Below are 20267 nucleotides of genomic sequence, written 5' to 3' on the forward strand. Positions count from 1 at the left end.
AATCGGCCTATTAGAACTTGTTTTTAAGTTTGAAATACTTTTTTCAAAATGGCGGCCGTGGTGGCCATATTGAATTTCTGATCGACCCGAAAAATAACAACACTTTGTCAGGACCATGAGTCGATCATTCCTACAAAGTTTCAGTTCAATCAGCCCAGTAGAACTTGACTTTAAGTTTGAAATAGTTTTTCAAAGTGGCGGCCGTGTCGGCCATATTGGATTTCTGATCGACCCTAAAAATAACAACACTTTGTCAGGACCATGAGTCGATCATTCCTACCAAGTTTCAGTTCAATCAGCCCAGTAGAACTTGATTTTAAGTTTGAAATAGTTTTTCAAAATGGCGGCCGTGTCGGCCATATTGGATTTCTGATCGACCCTAAAAATAACAACACTTTGTCAGGACCATGAGTCGATCATTCCTACCAAGTTTCAGTTCAATCAGCCCAGTAGAACTTGATTTTAAGTTTGAAATAGTTTTTCAAAATGGCGGCCGTGTCGGCCATATTGGATTTCTGATCGACCCGAAAAATAACAACACTTGGTCAGGGAGATGTCAGTAACCTTCCCATGAAATATTAATGAAATCCCTTTGCCAGTATTTTAGCGTAAGTTGAAAATGTAAAATGTTAACGGACGACAGACGATGGACGACGGACGAAGACGGATAGCAATAGGTCACTTGAGCTCAGGTGACCTAAAAACATTGAAAAACAAACATAAAATTAACAAAATAAGTCGAAGATAATACAATATGTTTTCTCATTCACAACCAAGCACATAGCAAACAGTTACTGTACATATACTTTACATGACTAGAGGCCTAAGTACCGGTAATACTGTCTCATCAGTATTAGGTACTGTCACTCCAACACGGGCCAGTCTCTTCACTGACCAGCTACTTTATAGTACACACTGTCCAATCATAAGGAAAGCAGTACATTTCTCTCTCTCACATGTAGCTTAAGGGGAGTAGGGAACCCCAGCCAATCAGGAACTGTGTTACAAAACCTGTGTGATTGCTGCATGTATCTTGGTGAATCTAGCACTTGCTGATTTCATAAATAAACTACTTTTTTTTTTTACTGTTAAAAGGTCATTTCATTTTACTAAAAGTAAAAAAGTGTTTATCACACTATCAATAAAAAGATTATGTGATAATGCTAAAGAACTCCACAAACATATAAATATGTGCTACATAAATAGAGGAATACGTTAGGTTTACTTTTTTGTGAAACTCCCCCGAAAAAATCATCCATTTGGAAGAAAATCATCCATCTTAAGAACGTAGTTTCTGTGTTAGTGATAAACCTCTCTGAAGGATACTGGACACTAGGATTATTGATTTAATGTCTGTTTAGGAATGATACATATGGTCATAGGACAGCAATGATTTTGTATATACAGGTTGTAACAGAGAAATAAATACAGGCTGTAACAGAGAAATAAATACAGGCTGTAACAGAGAAATATAAACAGGCTGTAACAGAGAAATAAATACAGACTGTAACAGAGAAATATATACAGGCTGTTACAGAGAAATATATACAGGCTGTGACAGAAAAATATATACAGGCTGTACCAAAGAAATACAGGCTGTACCAAAGAAATACAGGCTGTAACAGAAAAATGAATACAGGCTTTAACAGAAAAATAAATACAGGCTCTAACAGAGAAATAAATAGTTCACAACACATTATAGTTTAGAGATCATTGAATACTACACCTGATTAATGAAAAACATCTCAATAGGCAGGTTTTGTTTGAGTCTATTTATAGTATGTAGTAGATAAAAAGTGACACAGTAGATAAATATAGTCTACAAGTTAGATACACACTCTACAAGGTACATATGTTGCATCAAATAATTTCGAACTTGATAATAATTTTCTTTTACAAGGTAAAAGATTTATCTTAGCAATATATAGAATCAGACTGCTACATAGGCATGCTAATTAAAGTCAGATAAAGGTACATGCAGGAATGCAGGCAGGTGTACATATCAAGCTCCGTCATATTGGCAATGCGCTGACCTTGATGTCAATTTGACCTTGTTGTCAACATGACAGTGAAATGTTAAAATCAATGTTACAGACACCTTGAATACAACACTGACATCAACTTAACTTCTGGCATCATGACCTTGATCAGGAACACTTATATAATGCATAAAGGATTCATTAAATCACTGGAGCTCTCTATCTACATATATATACATATACAAAACATAAAATGCTAAATTCTCATTGCACAATTACATCTCCTCTCCACCAATGACAGGAAGGAAAGTGTGTTACCACACACACACACACACACACACACATTCTTCCTATCACCATAGTAACCACACACTTCCTTTACCAGCAAACACACCAAAGCAGCCATTATAATATTTATCATGAAGTTATTATAATTCAATTAGAAAGCTTGTAAATATTTACAAGTTTAAAAGAAGAAATGAGCTGGTATAGTGATTATTTGATGTTATATGGATAATAATGTCGGTCTCAATAGAAACACAGTGGGTAAACACTCAGATCTAAGTCTACAAATGCTAGAGTATGTTGTGACATTTAGAATCAGGCAGACACAGCTACACCAGTACATAGTGTACATCTTCATTGCTAGCTACACCTGTACATAGTGTACATCTTCATTGCTAGCTACACCAGTACATATTGTACATCTTCATTGCTAGCGACACCTGTACATATTGTACATCTTCATTGCTAGCTACACCAGTACATATTGTACATCTTCATTGCTAGCTACACCAGTACATAGTGTACATCTTCATTGTTTAAGACAAACAGCTAGTAGTTGATGTAATATTGTTTCCCTGTCTCAGCTAATGATAACTTATATGGTTACATGGGTACTTATGTTTAAATTGTCTATAAAGATGAAAACCTCTTTACCTATATCAATAATGTTTACCTATATCAATAATGTTTATCTATATCAATAATGTTTAATAAGCCTGAAGTCAAACTAATCCAGCTAATGAAAACGAAAATGACTGCTTGGTTTTAAAAAGGATTTGATAATCGTATAATTCATGCTTTATATTAAACTTACAAAAGTTTAACTCCAGCGTGGATCTCTCTCAACAAGATCATGTAGGAGTGTGGGGTAGAATAACTCAGTATAAGGTAGCCATTGACATTACATCAGATGTAACAGGAAACCCAAATCCAACCTTCCTTCAGTCCAAACAAATATTTTCAAAAATGTGAATATTTAAACTTGTGATATGAACACATGTGGTAAGATAAGCTAAGGTTTAACAGACAATTCAGAATGTGCTTAGAAAACTCTGAATATTTTAGGATTACCACAGTGCGTCATCAGTTTCATTAAACGTTTTTACATATTCTACAGAGTGTGGAACATTCACCATTGTAACAGAGATTATGTCACAGTAACACAATATACTGACTGGTTCACAAAGACACGAGGACACCGGGACACCAGCCCCAAGCTTTGACAGGGTCGCGAGGACACCGGGACACCAGCCCCAAGCTTTGACAGGGTCGAGAGGACACCAGGACACAAGCACTAGACTTTGACTGGGTCGTAAGGACACCAGCCCCCAGGCTTTGACTGGGTCGTAAGGACACCAGGCGCAAGCTTTGACAGGGTCGCGAGGACACCAGGACACAAGCACTAGACTTTGACTGGGTTGCGAGGACATGACTGGGACATAAGACATGAGCCCTAAAGATATGACTGGGTCGCGTGGACCCCAGCCTTCAGGATTCGACTGGGACATGAGGACCCCAGCACCAAGGCTATGACAGTATAAACCTTCTATATGATATGATGTTGTTTTGAAAGACAAAGTTCATTAGCTTGGCCAGATGATACCGATAATGATTACAATTGATGCTTTTTTTTGGGAATAAACATGAGGATGACATGAAGTATAATTAGATTTTGTAATCAGCATCAGATGATGACCTGGAACTTCTCACGCAAAGAAAACTTTAAAATTAAGCAGGCCAGCATGTTACAGTGAATATATTGCAAATGTCCTGTTATTAAAAGTTATTATCATGGCAATTATAATCAAGCTAAATTATGCATATAATATGAAAATATCAGCGGATAGGAAATCTGATTAGCTAGCTGTAAGTGAACTAGATTGGGCAGTATATATTGTGTGTTACATAGCTACTCCTCAATCCTTCATTGTTATAACTCCAGGCTGTAAACTTGGGCAGTATATTTATATCTGATACTACAAAACCATATTATATCATGTGATAGTAAATCAGAAAAGAATCTTAATAGTTGAGTTTTAAGTCAAATAAATAAATTTTATAGCTAACTCTGGCAGTTAATGAAGATTTCCAACCAGGTTTTCATTAATTTCACTACAGTGCTAATGTTATTATGTTACATGTATATGCGACGTTAAATAAAGCTTCTTGAATCTTGAATTTCTAAAGGAAGTCAACATATTGTACCATAAAATGCTGCTTACAAATAGAATATAGGAATGACCTCTCTTACTATATGAGATAAATATTACTAACAATCAGTATCGTTCAGGTCACCAACATCATAGAGTACAATATTGGTAAGCAGTACAGCTGCTCAAAGCTTTATAACAAAGTCCTATTGGTGTCCTGGAGAGGAATATAGTATGGTTACTTTCTTTAACATCAAACTCTATTACATCAAATTTTGCCTTTAAGTTATATCTTAGGTCTTCTGGGCTTCATAAGAATTGTGCTATACTTAAGATAACTGTCCATGTTGTTGAGTCTCCTGGGTTCATTAGACTGTGCTATACTCCATATACTGTAGCCTTTAAGCCAGTGTTTAGGTGTCAATAGTTTCAGTACAATATGATATACTCTGTATAATCTCTGTTATAGGTTTTAGGTTACTTGGGGCTTATTACAAACATGTTGGTAGTTGGTCTTTGTCCTTGTTTGATAGTAATATCACTTGTGGGTAGACATCCCATCACAATATAGAATAGACCTCAATTTTGTATTCCTAGGAAAGACATCTTAAAAATTAAAAAAAATGTATATATTAATTTAGTTATCACTAACTATCAGCATGCGTAATAAAAGCTTCTATCAATTCATTCAGCCTGTCCATAATTTTGTCGCCATTGCGTCAAATATTCTTTTCATATTTTCTCACTCATTAATTATAAGCTTCAACCATAACTGCCAAAAAATATCCCAGAAAATGTACATTTAAAATTGTACCAATTTGCAACTGTGTACAGGGACAACTCTCTATCTGTATCACCTACTTCGCTATTCAATAATGCCCTTTAAAAGTATACATTTTTCTGTCGAATCTTTTACAGCAACCATTGCATCTTTATAATTCTACTATTTCATTAAAATTACTAAAAAGATATTTATCACTAATTAACAGTTTTACTTGCTGTACACATCACTAAATTATAAAAAGACATATAATATTATCACTTTGGCGAATTAGAATCACAGTTATCTCCCCTTCCTTAAACAGATCTGAGCTGGTATTGTGGCAATCAATGGCTTTACTGATTCCCACTTTACTGTTAATAGACGCTTGGCCTATGACAAGAACGATAGAGTTGTGTCCCCTTGACACTATTCATAGCCACATTCTCCAACCAATCTGGAGGTAGTCACTACACCTTATTCTACCTGGATAATATTGCTGGATAATTTGACACAGCTATGTATTGAAAACATCTCCTGTCGTATGAATATGAAGAAGTTGTTCAGTTATAACTCCTGTCGATGCTCACAGATGACACGAATGTAATTGGTTGCTTATGTAACATGATTTTTTTTATCTTGCAGGTCTTGTTTAAAATGACTGAAGAAAACATGGGTCATCCTAGTGAATGATGTAATCTATCAGATCTACTCCCCAAGTAGGGCTCTAACCACGGACATAAGAGTCTTGTTTAGATCACTTATATCTTACACATACATGTACAGCAGCAACTGTCAACCCACACAAAACATCCCATCAAATAGTTCACTGGAGAGTTCTAAAGGAGGTTCTGGGCTGAAGAATGTTTAAATTCCACAGCTGGATATAGGGAAGTAAAATTCCAGTCTCCGGTGACTACTTCATTTAACTGCCAATAAGCCCATGCCTGGTAATAAGCCCACTTATGTCTATTGCAGTTCAGGAGAATTTCTAACACTATATCATTGCCCTATAAAAGCCCATACCCTTACTTTAAGTCAAAGATGATGTGTTGACCATGCATGGGCTTATAGGATGATAAATCAGAAATCCCAAACACTACCTATGGCAGGTAAGTCTGCTCCAATCACACAGCTGGATACATAGGACAGTGAGATAATCTACTGTCGGCCGTGAATGTTCCTTCCAACTGTATACACATGCTTAAATCACAGTAACTGTTATTGTGGAAGTCATCAGGATCTGTACATCCAACAGGAGTAATCCGACCATGGAGTTTGATCTCAGCGACTCTGAAAATATAGGCTGTGCCATATTGCGAACAGTTTGACTGAAAAGTTGATATTTATTTAGCACTGTGTAATTGTGTTGAGAAATATTGAAGATCTATTAGATGGAGAAACGTGCCGGCCCTGTGTTAGCTGGTGAAGGGCTTGAGGTGCTCCAGTTGTATCTCTAGTGCTATACGTTGCTCCATTACTTCCTGAAGCTCCTGGTTAAGCTCGCTGTTGAGGCGCTCCAACATCGTGTTTCTCTCTTTGTGGGTGCGTAATGCCATCTGTAGGTCCTTCTTATCACGACTGACTTGTCTGTAAAACAGTATAAATTGTTTCTATGTTAAATCAGAAAAACTTCAACAATCAGGAAAATTGTTCCTAATCTTAAAAAAACATACAACACACAGTACCATAAAATGTTAAATTAAGAAAATGTGTTGTTAGTATTAAAGAAATTAATTTCAAAACAAATAGTGTTCAGGTCTGTTATGTGGATTCCATCAGAAGTTGCCTGTGATAAGGTTTAGCTGGAAAATTCAGGTCTGTTATCTGGATTCCATCAGAAGTTGCCTGTGATAAGGTTTAGCTGGAAAATTCAGGTCTGTTATCTGGATTCCATCAGAAGTCGCCTGTGATAAGGTTTAGCTGGTAAATTCAGGTCTGTTATCTGGATTCCATCAGAAGTCGCCTGTGATAAGGTTTAGCTGGTAAATTCAGGTCTGTTATCTGGATTCCATCAGAAGTTGCCTGTGATAAGGTTTAGCTGGTAAATTCAGGTCTGATATTTGTTTTGTAGTTGTAGTTCCTGATAGAAAATTTAATGAGATGATAAGTTACATCCATATTGTGTATGCATGTGTATTGATTATTCTATCCAAAGATATATAGCACTTGTAAATCTTAAACAGATAAATCTTACCTCATAGCAAATATAGGTGCTCTCTGTTTCTCTCCACCTCCTGCCTCATCTTCAGTAGGAAGGTCGAAGGTCACACCAGGGGAGGTAACCTGCAAAAACAATACAATTGTATGAAATCTGTAAAACAAAATATCTATCTATTAGGGACGTACATATGCATAGATAAAACCTGTCAATACTGACCGAAGTAGACATACATCCTATATATGGTGATGAAACTTGTCTATATTGACCATTTATATCTAATTATACCCTGTTCAGAGATAAATTTGGCTTTTAAATTGAAATTGCTAAACTGAAGTCGACACAATTTTACCTTGTTGCCAAACTGACCAAACTAAAGGCTATACGTTTCTGTATTAACCACATAAGATTAATGCTTAACCTTGAATTCAAAAGGTTACAAATTACATCTTTATACCAAACCAACTAATTATTTTCAAACTCTAAATTTTTCTTGACAGTAATTTGTTGAATAGATTTTCTTTATTTTGTGCAGAATCCTAAGATCTTGTGACAAGCTACCGTTCATGATATTTTAGTTTGTTACACCTCAAGTGAATTTCTAGCTATTTGATTGGTTGGGAGAAAATTAAACAAAAATCACTGTCACCCTCCGAAAATACATTGGTTTTAAGGGGCACGGGTGATATTGCCATGAGACGGTGAAAAATATCACATGCGCGAAAAATGTGCGTTCACCGCTTCGTTTCCCAATCCTGGAGCTTAGCAAACAATTCAAAACCTGTAATTTCTTTCCTTCTATCATACATTTAATTTTCTGAAAATGAAGTCCATTTACATCTGTTATGATGAAAAATGCTGGACTAAATATTCTCGTTTTACTAAAGACATACATTCACTGGATCCGTCACAACTTTCTACGGCAATCACGGACAATGTTGACCGTGATTAGGTCTCCACAGTGTTAAGTTCAAGACTCGATCAACAGCATGTTAACTGTCAGCCATTTGGAATATATAATACACTGAGAACCAGAAAATGCTTAATAAATCTTGATCACATGACTCTTTTGAATTAATTATGAATCGCAAGGTAGTATTAACAAGAGGCCCAGGGGCCTGAATAGCTCACCTTCTATGTTTTTTCTTTATATGAAAAAGACCCATATTTCAAGAACATGATTAAAATTATATTTACTTATATCTACCTATATGGCCCCACAACTCTGCCCCAATGATGGCCATATCCTCCCTTTATACAAAAATTAATCCCCTTGGCCAAAAGAAGCTCCAAACTAAACAAGAAGACGCTGTCATCGATATCTTCAGCTCGCAGTGCAAAAGTCATTAAAACATGAAGGGTAAAATATAGGTCAAAATCAGCATCTGCAATATACATTCAGTAGAGCAACCCTAGATACACAATTGATGCAAGTTTAATCAACATAATACTCGTAGTAGGCAACGGAACCAGTGGTTGTACCCACTCGGGCCTGAACCAGTGGTTGTACCCACTCGGGCCTGAACCAGTGGTTGGACCCACTCGGACCTGAACCAGTGGTTGTACCCACTCGGACCTGAACCAGTGGTTGAACCCACTCGGGCCTGAACCAGTGGTTGGACCCACTCGGACCTGAACCAGTGGTTGTACCCACTCGGGCCTGAACCAGTGGTTGAACCCACTCGGGCCTGAACCAGTGGTTGGACCCACTCGGACCTGAACCAGTGGTTGTACCCACTCGGGCCTGAACCAGTGGTTGTACCCACTCGGGCCTGAACCAGTGGTTGTACCCACTCGGGCCTAAACCAGTGGTTGTACCCACTCGGGCCTGAACACTGATAATCTCATCCATTTGGTCACTGCACTTACAGAAGTATCAGGCATCAACACTATTGTGCATTCTCGTTACGATACTTCCACACGGATTCCAACATCATGAGTTTCGTACGAGAATCTACATGTCATCAAGCCAGCAACAGCTGGTCACTGTATAAAGTCAGTTAAATTTGATGGGGAACCATTGACAAAGCTGTCACCAACATCCCAGGACGAGTTGCACAATATCATCATGACCTTGCAATCAAAGTCATGTGAGCTTGATCCACTGCCTACAGACCTATTAAAGCAATGTCTTGAAGCACTGCTTCTTTTGATTACCTCAATCATGAACAAATCATTGGCCGAGTAAAAGGTTCCATTGTGTTTCAAGAAGGCACATGTTAGACCATTGTTGAAGCCTGGAATTAACAAGTACCAGTATCAAATCTGTGTTTACTGTCTAAGTTCTTGGAGAAGGTTGTGTCCCGGCGTTTAGAGGTTCATCTCCATGCAAACAGTCTTCATGACAACCTGCAATCGGCCTACCACATGGGACGCTCTACTGAGATAGCCCTCCTACGTGCACATAATGACATAGCTTCTGCATTGGATAACAAGTGCAGAGCTGTGCTTGTCATGCTGGACTTGTCAGCTGCATTCGACATCATCGACCATGGCATACTTGATAAATGTCTGGAGTACTTTTATGGAGTGACTGATACCGCACTATGCTGGATAAAGTCTTTTCTGAGTGAACGACGACAGTGTGTTGCCATCAGATTTACAACTTCACATGACAAAGTACTAGTTTTCGGGGTTCAAGAGTCGATGTTAGGACCACGAAAATATTGCCTGTACTCCAAACCGATCAGAGAGATTTGTTGTCGCCATAGCCTTGGCTTTCATTGCTTTTCTGATGACACACAAATTTACATGGTCATCAAACCACAGGACAGTTGGAATACAGTCTCAGAAAGTCTGGAAGCCTGTCTGACAGATATCAGTACCTGGATGAACGCCAACATGCTAAAGCTTAATCAGGAAAAGACGGAACTAATCATCTTTTCCCCAAAGTGTCAGCAAAAAATGGCTTTCCAGCTCAAGGTCTGTGCCAGAACTATTGAGACTGTCCCAGCTGTTAAAAATCTAGGGGTATACTTTGATAGTTCACTGAACATGGAGAAACAAGTGAACGCTATTGCCAAATCCTGTTACTACCAGATCAGGAACATCGGCTGTATTCAGCAGTTTCTAACGGCAGATGCATGCAAGATTTATGTGCATTCACTTGTTACCTCTCGGTTGGATTATGGTAACGCCCTGCTCTGTGGTATATCTGACAAACCAACTAGTCGTCTGCAGAGGGTCCAGAACATTGCAGCAAGGCTAGTTACTCGTACTCGAAAGAGAGAGCATATCACACCTGTGCTATATTCATTGCACTGGTTATCTGTACAAAACAGGTAGCTGTACAAATGTTTGGTATACACATACAAGGCACTGAATGGAACAGCTCCTCAGTACCTACAGGAGCTTGTTTCCCTGTATCAGCCGTCATGATCACTTCGGTTGGAGTCAGAATCTTTGTTGTGTGTCCCAAAATCTCATACTGTGACCTATGGAAACCGGTGCTTTGGGAGGGTTTCGGCCACGTTGTGGAAAAGCTAACCATCTGCTATTAGAAAGTCAAATAGCATGGCCAAATTCAAGAAGGACATCAAAACTCACCTCTTCACATCTGCATTTTAGGCTCTTTGTAAAGATTTTCTAGATTTAAATATATTTCTGTAATTGGTCCCTGCTTCTTTACCCCTTGAGATAATTAACTTCCAAACCAAATTAGTTCAAAATCACATAACCACAAATCAAGGAGTAGGATTTTCATATATTTCCCCTATTTGATCAAATCTATTACCAGTCAATGACAAGTTGAACTTACCTTTACACTACCTGTCAATGCAATACTAACCTTTACACTACCTGTCAATGCTTATTTACCTTTACTTTACCTGCCTTTACTGTACTTACCTTCACACTACCTGTCAATGCTATACTTACCTTTACATCACATGTCAATGCTGTACTTACTTACCTTCACACTACCTGTCAATGGTTATTTACCTTTACTTTACCTGCCATTACTGTACATACCTTCACACTACCTGTCAATGCTATACTTACCTTTACATCACATGTCAATGCTGTACTTACCTTTAAATCACATGTCAATGCTGTACTTACCTTTACACTACCTGTCAATGCTTATTTACCTTTACTTTACCTGCCATCACTGTACTTACCTTTACTCTACCTGCCATTACTGTACTTACCTTTACACTACCTGTCAATGCTGTACTTCCTTTACACTACCTTTCAATACTGTACTAACCTTTACACTACCTGCCATTACTGTACTTACCTTTACACTACCTGTCAATGCTTATTTACCTTTACTTTACCTGCCGCTACTGTACTTACCTTCACACTACCTGTCAATGCTTATTTACCTTTACTTTACCTGCCATTACTGTACTTACCTTCACACTACCTGTCAATGCTTATTTTACTTTACCTGCCATTACTGTACTTACCTTTACACTACCTGCTGATGCTGTACTATCTGTAATAGAGAATGTTCTTGGTCTTAGACAAGCTATTCCATACATTGTTAACACACTAATCTAAACAGTTAACAAGGCATCACAAGTGATACAAATCCCCTAGCATTCTCACATTGTGTGCCATATGTATGAGGAAATGAACAGAAAATTCAATGATGTATCAGTATCTGCTCTAGCGACTGCATTTGTTGAAGGTATTGTCATGACAAACAATTGTACTGAGTTTAATGAAATTCCATTAAGGAATTAAGTTGATAAAGCAATGACAAACTTTTTCTAAAAATAGTACAAGTGACCTTGACCTTTAACGCAAAAAAACCCAAAAGCAAACTTGTTCAAGGTTTTGTCATACCAAACACTTGTATCATGTGTTATGAAATTCTGTTGAGGAATGAAGTTGGTAGATGACAAAGTTTTTTTTCTAAAAATAGCAACAGTGACCTTGACCTTCAACATAGAAACCTGTAACGGGAATTTGTTCAAGAAATTGCCATACCAAATACTTTTCCATGGAGAAATGAAGTCGCTAGAGTGATGACAAGAGTACAGGCGGAATCCTATATCCCCCCCAACCTTCGTTACGAGGGGATAGTAAAGAAGTTTCTTTATTGTTTGTTATGTATTTTTTTCTCATTTCACCCAGATTGATTAAGAGTAAGCTTGTGTTCCTGTTTCTGAACTGTACAAGCAACTTTTAACACTTTTAACAGAACTGGTCAAATGTCAATACAATGGTATTATTCTGACCATCACATCCTTTTACTAACAAGAAAATAATTGGAAATGATATTTCAATAATTCAAAATATCTCACCTCCAGACTCTGGTCCCTGGGATATATTGGGTTCCTGTCAAATAAATATGTAAACTGTTAGGGACAGTATTGAGTTCCTGTCAAATAAATATGTAAACTGTTAGGGACAGTATTGAGTTCCTGTCAAATAAATATGTAAACTGTTATCACAAATATCTGTTGTTGTGTTATACAGGAAATCTACAACTTCTCTTTTATTATTTTATTTGTAGAGAAGCCAATTATTTCAATATTTCAGAGTTTTTTTTATTGTTCTTGGTGGGAAATCTGTGAAATGTGGTTCTATACCCCCTAAGGATGTTTATATCCCTGGTTCTATATCCCCTAAGGATAGGTTTATACCCCTGGTTCTATTCCCCCTAAGTATAGGTTTATACCCCCTAAGGATAGGGTTATACCCCCTAAGGATAGGCTTATACCCCCTAAAGATAGATTTATACCCCCTAAGGATACGTTTATACCCCCTAAGGATAGGTTTATTCCCCTTGTTCTATATCCCCTAAGGATAGGGTTATACCCCTGGTTCTATATCCCCGAAGGATAGGTTTATACCCCTGGTTCTATATACCCTAAGGATAGGTTTATACCCCTGGTCCTATATCCCCTAAGGATAGGTTTATTCCCCTGGTTCTATATCCCCTAAGGATAGCTTTATACCCCTGGTTCTATATCCCCTAAGGATAGGTTTACACCCCTGGTTCTATATCCCCTAAGGCTAGGTTTATACCCCTGGTTCTATATCCCCTAAGGATAGCTTTATACCCCTGGTTCTATATCCCCTAAGGATAGCTTTATACCCCTGGTTCTATATCCCCTAAGGATAGCTTTATACCCCTGGTTCTATATCCCCTAAGGATAGGTTTATATCCCTGGTTCTATACCCCCTAAGGATAGGTTTATTCCCCTGGTTCTATATCCCCTAAGGATAGCTTTATACCCCTGGTTCTATATCCCCTAAGGCTAGGTTTATACCCCTGGTTCTATATCCCCTAAGGATAGGTTTATGCCGCTGGTTCTATATCCCCTAAGGATAGGTTTACACCCCTGGTTCTATATCCCCTAAGGATAGGTTTACACCCCTGGTTCTATATCCCCTAAGGCTAGGTTTATACCCCTGGTTCTATATCCCCTAAGGCTAGGTTTATACCCCTGGTTCTATATCCCCTAAGGCTAGGTTTATACCCCTGGTTCTATATCCCCTAAGGATAGGTTTACACCCCTGGTTCTATATCCCCTAAGGCTAGGTTTATACCCCTGGTTCTATATCCCCTAAGGCTAGGTTTATACCCCTGGTTCTATATACCCTAAGGATAGGTTTATACCCCTGGTCCTATATCCCCTAAGGATAGGTTTATGCCGCTGGTTCTATATCCCCTAAGGATAGCTTTATACCCCTGGTTCTATATCCCCTAAGGATAGGTTTATGCCGCTGGTTCTATATCCCCTAAGGATAGCTTTATACCCCTGGTTCTATATCCCCTAAGGATAGGTTTATGCCGCTGGTTCTATATCCCCTAAGGATAGGTTTACACCCCTGGTTCTATATCCCCTAAGGATAGGTTTACACCCCTGGTTCTATATCCCCTAAGGATAGGTTTATACCCCCTAAGGATAGGTTTATACCCCCTAAAGATAGATTTATACCCCTTTCTTCTTCCGCTGTGATGTATTCATTCTATGATTAACTTGCAAAAGTCAACAAATTAAGAAATTACACTCAAAAGTCAACAAACTGAAATCCTGGTTATATTCAGTATGTGTAGGACAGTTCCTACTCACCAGTTTCGTGTAATCCTGGGAAAGGTTTCTGCGTGTTTTTTCCGAGTCCTCCGCAGACTTGGAGCCATCAACAGAATCTACATCAGGTAGGACTAAAACTTCTTGTGAAGGAATTGACTCAAATTTTTTAAATTCTGGAAACTTCAATTTTTTATCCGACGCTATTATTGCCCCATCAGCTGACCGCCGATAGGCCGGACTCTGAAAATTCAACATACAATTATACATACTAACATCATCGGAATCTAACATTAATGCAAACTAACAACTACCAAATATCAGATTCACAAACAATCTTACACTGGGCATGTTTACTTCATAATTCATTTGGACTGTATTTCCTAACTATTCTTACTATTGTCTACCTTTATGCCCTGTTGTCGGTATTAAGTCCTGTGTGAAATGATCGTGTTTTGGGGCTGTAAACATACTGTGAGAAATGATCGTGTTTTGGGGCTGTAAACATACTGTGAGAAATGATCGTGTTTTGGGGCTGTAAACATACTGTGAGAAATGATCGTGTTTTGGGGCTGTAAACATACTGTGAGAAATGATCGTGTTTTGGGGCTGTAAACATACTGTGAGAAATGATCGTGTTTTGGGGCTGTAAACATACTGTGAGAAATGATCGTGTTTTGGGGCTGTAAACATACTGTGAGAAATGATCGTGTTTTGGGGCTGTAAACATACTGTGAGAAATGATCGTGTTTTGGGGCTGTAAACATACTGTGAGAAATGATCGTGTTTTGGGGCTGTAAACATACTGTGAGAAATGATCGTGTTTTGGGGCTGTAAACATACTGTGAGAAATAATTGTTTTTTAGGATGGAAGACATTGTCCTGTATATAAAATTACTGTGTTGTTTACCCCTACAGATAACCCAGTGTGAAGTTCTTGTGTTACTGGGTCACATACATAGCCCTGCATGAAATTATTGTGTTACTGGCCCACGGACATAGCCCTGCATGAAATTATTGTGTTACTGGCCAACATACATAGCCCTGCATGAAACTATTGTGTTACTGGCCCACATACATAGCCCTGCATGAAATTATTGTGTTACTAGCCCACAGACATAGCCCTGCATGAAATTATTGTGTTACTAGCTTGCCACATACATAGCCCTGCATGAAATTATTGTGTTACTGGCCCACAGACATAGACCTGCATGCAATTATTGTGTTACTGGCCCACAGACATAGCCCTGCATGAAATTATTGTGTTACTGGTCCACATACAAAGCCCAGCATGAAATTATTGTGTTACTGGCCCACAGACATAGCCCTGCATGGAATTGTTATGTTGGAGGGACATAGATAAAACTCTATGTGAAATTATTGTGTGGTTGGACCTTCGACATAGCAATCTTTCAATTCCTCAATGAATCAATAAAACACATGTTTGTATCAACACATATTTTATCAAGCAAAGGGTTGGATAAACCTGAAATTTGACAAATGTCTTTGTCTGCACTGCCGTTATAACTTCTTTGCTTATAAATGTATATCTAATGGTATTTAACCAATACATACCCAACAAACATTTGTTTGTTCAGATCCAGTGCCCATATTGGATCATACTGTCGTTATTATTTATAAGACCTATGAATATGTCTATAAATATATTTATTTTGTGTGTTATTTTGTATTTTTCTTTGCAAAAACTAGTTACCGTACTATCAACTATTATAGATAAATGACATTCCATTTTTACACAGATATTACATAACCCTTATCTTGAATGACAGTTTTTACCTAGGGGAGGCTGTATCACATGTTCTATTGTACATACATTCAAAGTAGGGGTACTATCAAAGTACTTACATCTTTAGGAGAGGTTCTAGGAGGAACAGCTGGTGGTGTTGAAAGACCTGTACACATAATATAAACAGTATTTATCAGGTCATATAGCAATATAAAAGCATCAGTAAATATTAACACAATTTCATTTTGTGCACAAAAAAAAGAAAGAAATGAAATTGATTATCATCTTTAAATTTCAGAAAGAATGGCTTCAGCGAAGAATAAGAAACACGTACACAGTATCTTGAAAATATGATAATTACTTTTGTTTTATTTTATTTAGATAAATTGCTACCAGGGTGACTACCTACCTATAGCTATGAGATCCACAGACAGACTGCGACCGTGAGGCTGAGCCCCGGGCCGCGGAGGAGGACGAGGTGGTTCTTGGTTAACAACATTGTCTAGACTGTGTGTTGATGACAATGGAGGACGATCCGCTGCCCCTTCCCCGGTCCCCGGTTGACTAGACACTGGTACAGGTATAAGGAGACCGCCAACACCTCCTGGTACTAGAGAAGACAATAAAGGGGAGGTAATAACTACCATATGTGGGATGGAACAAATCTCTCAGGCGTCTTATTTTGATAAGGTTAAGATCACATCCATGTCGGTTATTTTCTGTGACTTGTCATGAGCAGTCATTAAAAGTACATTAGATAGTTTATGTTATTTTGTAAAATAAATCTCATCCTATATTATTAAACTTTTCTTTAAAATGCAATATTTAAGATATAGTAACCTTGTTCTACTTCATACCTTATTCTTTATAAAAACGGACTTTCAAACATACAGCAAATGTCCAGTCCCGGTGTTATAAATGTCAAAGAAATTTTAATTTTAAGCTGAACAAATAGCAAATCTGTTGGAAAATCTACTTTTGATAATGATAACCCAGCAGTATAATAGAACACACAAAGATAAACAATCAATATTATTAAACTTTTCTTTAAAATGCAATATTTAAGATATAGTAACCTTGTTCTACTTCATACCTTATTCTTTATAAAAACGGACTTTCAAACATACAGCAAATGTCCAGTCCCGGTGTTATAAATGTCAAAGAAATTTTAATTTTAAGCTGAACAAATAGCAAATCTGTTGGAAAATCTACTTTTGATAATGATAACCCAGCAGTATAATAGAACACACAAAGATAAACAATCTATTTATCAGAGTCTCTTCAATCATGTAACGCTAGAGAAAACTTACAATACATGTTTTCATGTACAGGCCTTCATAACAAGTTTATCTAACCACCAAGCCTACCCCTAGTCCTAATTTAAACAACACTGATTTGTGTGTTTTGTTGGCTAAAATGAAGACACTTAGAAGTGTCCAAGGACTTTTGTCCCTGTGGAGGCTATACAAAGGCAGACAACCATCCCTGTCTGATTGAACTGTTTCATAAGACTACTGTGTACCAGGATATGTCAGTTATAGTTTAACCTCTGCCCTTTCCACCTCAGTACAGAGGACTTATATTCATTATGATAGCTAGAAATAATACGCAGCCTTCTATACATAGCGATTCACCAGTAAAGGAGGATACACAGCCTTCTATACATAGCGATTCACAAGTAAAGCAGGATCACAGCCTTCTATACATAGTGATTCACCAGTAAAGGAGGATACACAGCCTTCTATACATAGTGATTCACCAGTAAAGCAGGATACACAGCCTTCTATACATAGCGATTCACCAGTAAAGGAGGATACACAGCCTTCTATACATAGTGATTCACCAGTAAAGCAGGATACACAGCCTTCTATACATAGTGATTCACCAGTAAAGCAGGATACACAGCCTTCTATACATAGTGATTCACCAGTAAAGCAGGATACACAGCCTTCTATACATAGTGATTCACCAGTAAAGCAGGATACACAGCCTTCTATACATAGTGATTCACCAGTAAAGCAGGATACACAGCCTTCTATACATAGTGATTCACCAGTAAAGCAGGATACACAGCCTTCTATACATAGTGATTCACCAGTAAAGCAGGATACACAGCCTTCTATACATAGTGATTCACCAGTAAAGCAGGATACACAGCCTTCTATACATAGTGATTCACCAGTAAAGCAGGATACACAGCCTTCTATACATAGTGATTCACCAGTAAAGCAGGATACACAGCCTTCTATACATAGTGATTCACCAGTAAAGCAGGATACACAGCCTTCTATACATAGTGATTCACCAGTAAAGCAGGATACACAGCCTTCTATACATAGTGATTCACCAGTAAAGCAGGATACACAGCCTTCTATACATAGTGATTCACCAGTAAAGCAGGATACACAGCCTTCTATACATAGTGATTCACCAGTAAAGCAGGATACACAGCCTTCTATACATAGTGATTCACCAGTAAAGCAGGATACACAGCCTTCTATACATAGTGATTCACCAGTAAAGCAGGATACACAGCCTTCTATACATAGTGATTCACCAGTAAAGCAGGATACACAGCCTTCTATACATAGTGATTCACCAGTAAAGCAGGATACACAGCCTTCTATACATAGTGATTCACCAGTAAAGCAGGATACACAGCCTTCTATACATAGTGATTCACCAGTAAAGCAGGATACACAGCCTTCTATACATAGTGATTCACCAGTAAAGCAGGATACACAGCCTTCTATACATAGTGATTCACCAGTAAAGCAGGATACACAGCCTTCTATACATAGTGATTCACCAGTAAAGCAGGATACACAGCCTTCTATACATAGTGATTCACCAGTAAAGCAGGATACACAGCCTTCTATACATAGTGATTCACCAGTAAAGCAGGATACACAGCCTTCTATACATAGTGATTCACCAGTAAAGCAGGATACACAGCCTTCTATACATAGTGATTCACCAGTAAAGCAGGATACACAGCCTTCTATACATAGTGATTCACCAGTAAAGCAGGATACACAGCCTTCTATACATAGTGATTCACCAGTAAAGCAGGATACACAGCCTTCTATACATAGTGATTCACCAGTAAAGCAGGATACACAGCCTTCTATACATAGTGATTCACCAGTAAAGCAGGATACACAGCCTTCTATACATAGTGATTCACCAGTAAAGCAGGATACACAGCCTTCTATACATAGTGATTCACCAGTAAAGCAGGATACACAGCCTTCTATACATAGTGATTCACCAGTAAAGCAGGATACACAGCCTTCTATACATAGTGATTCACCAGTAAAGCAGGATACACAGCCTTCTATACATAGTGATTCACCAGTAAAGCAGGATACACAGCCTTCTATACATAGTGATTCACCAGTAAAGCAGGATACACAGCCTTCTATACATAGTGATTCACCAGTAAAGCAGGATACACAGCCTTCTATACATAGTGATTCACCAGTAAAGGAGGATACACAGCCTTCTATACATAGTGATTCACCAGTAAAGCAGGATACACAGCCTTCTATACATAGTGATTCACCAATAAAGGATGTAAGTAACACTGGGTAAATTTTAATATTACTGAGGAAGATGGAAAGTACATTGATACTGATATGAATTTAACTTAACGCTCAGTAAATGTACCGATACAAACTTGCTCTACATAAGCATCAGATAAATAGAATACCTCCCTGAGGTAAATAGATCATTAACCTTACATCAGCCATATTGTTTTACCTATATAACACCTGTGTACAAGTTCTCCAGCAGGTTTGAGTTGAGTGCATTTTGTTACACATACAAGTAATTCAAATATTGGCCAACATGTTTATAAAATCTACAAATTAAAGATGGTTCTATATTAACAATTAAATACATCAAATAACTAAACAATAAAAAGCTAATTCATTTCCACCACTAATGCAATAGTTTCTGTGATACCAAAACAATGCTGGAATTCAAGGGTAATTCAACATGGTCAAAATTGAATAACATGGTGTTGTCAAAATTTCATGCAGTCAAACAGGCAACATGCCAACATATCATCATCATCAGTATTAACCAGTCAGTCATGCACTTCAGTCAGATATCTCCCATATTCTGACCCCGAGCATCATTACCTGAAGATAAAAGCTCCCAGCAGTATGTACCTAAGACATACCAGCTCCCAG

The 20267-nt window shown here is 37.9% G+C and overlaps 1 protein-coding gene across 1 annotated transcript in view; it reads right to left on the bottom strand.

Annotated features, from left to right (window-relative positions):
- Positions 1-1090: 1090 nt before the first annotated feature.
- Positions 1091-20267, bottom strand: part of LOC110442230 (ralBP1-associated Eps domain-containing protein 1-like) — a 51698-nt gene continuing 32521 nt past the window's right edge. The window contains exons 12-18 of the mRNA XM_021485728.1: positions 16481-16681; positions 16191-16237; positions 14367-14567; positions 12588-12621; positions 11745-11773; positions 7372-7460; positions 1091-6764 (exon numbers count right to left, since the gene is read on the bottom strand). Of these exons, the coding sequence (XP_021341403.1) occupies positions 6593-6764; positions 7372-7460; positions 11745-11773; positions 12588-12621; positions 14367-14567; positions 16191-16237; positions 16481-16681 (773 nt within the window). The 3' untranslated portion in view covers positions 1091-6592. The remainder of the gene's footprint in view (positions 6765-7371; positions 7461-11744; positions 11774-12587; positions 12622-14366; positions 14568-16190; positions 16238-16480; positions 16682-20267) is intronic.

The sequence above is a fragment of the Mizuhopecten yessoensis genome, unplaced genomic scaffold (assembly GCF_002113885.1).
Source record: "Mizuhopecten yessoensis strain PY_sf001 unplaced genomic scaffold, ASM211388v2 scaffold716233, whole genome shotgun sequence".
Taxonomy (NCBI): domain Eukaryota; kingdom Metazoa; phylum Mollusca; class Bivalvia; order Pectinida; family Pectinidae; genus Mizuhopecten; species Mizuhopecten yessoensis.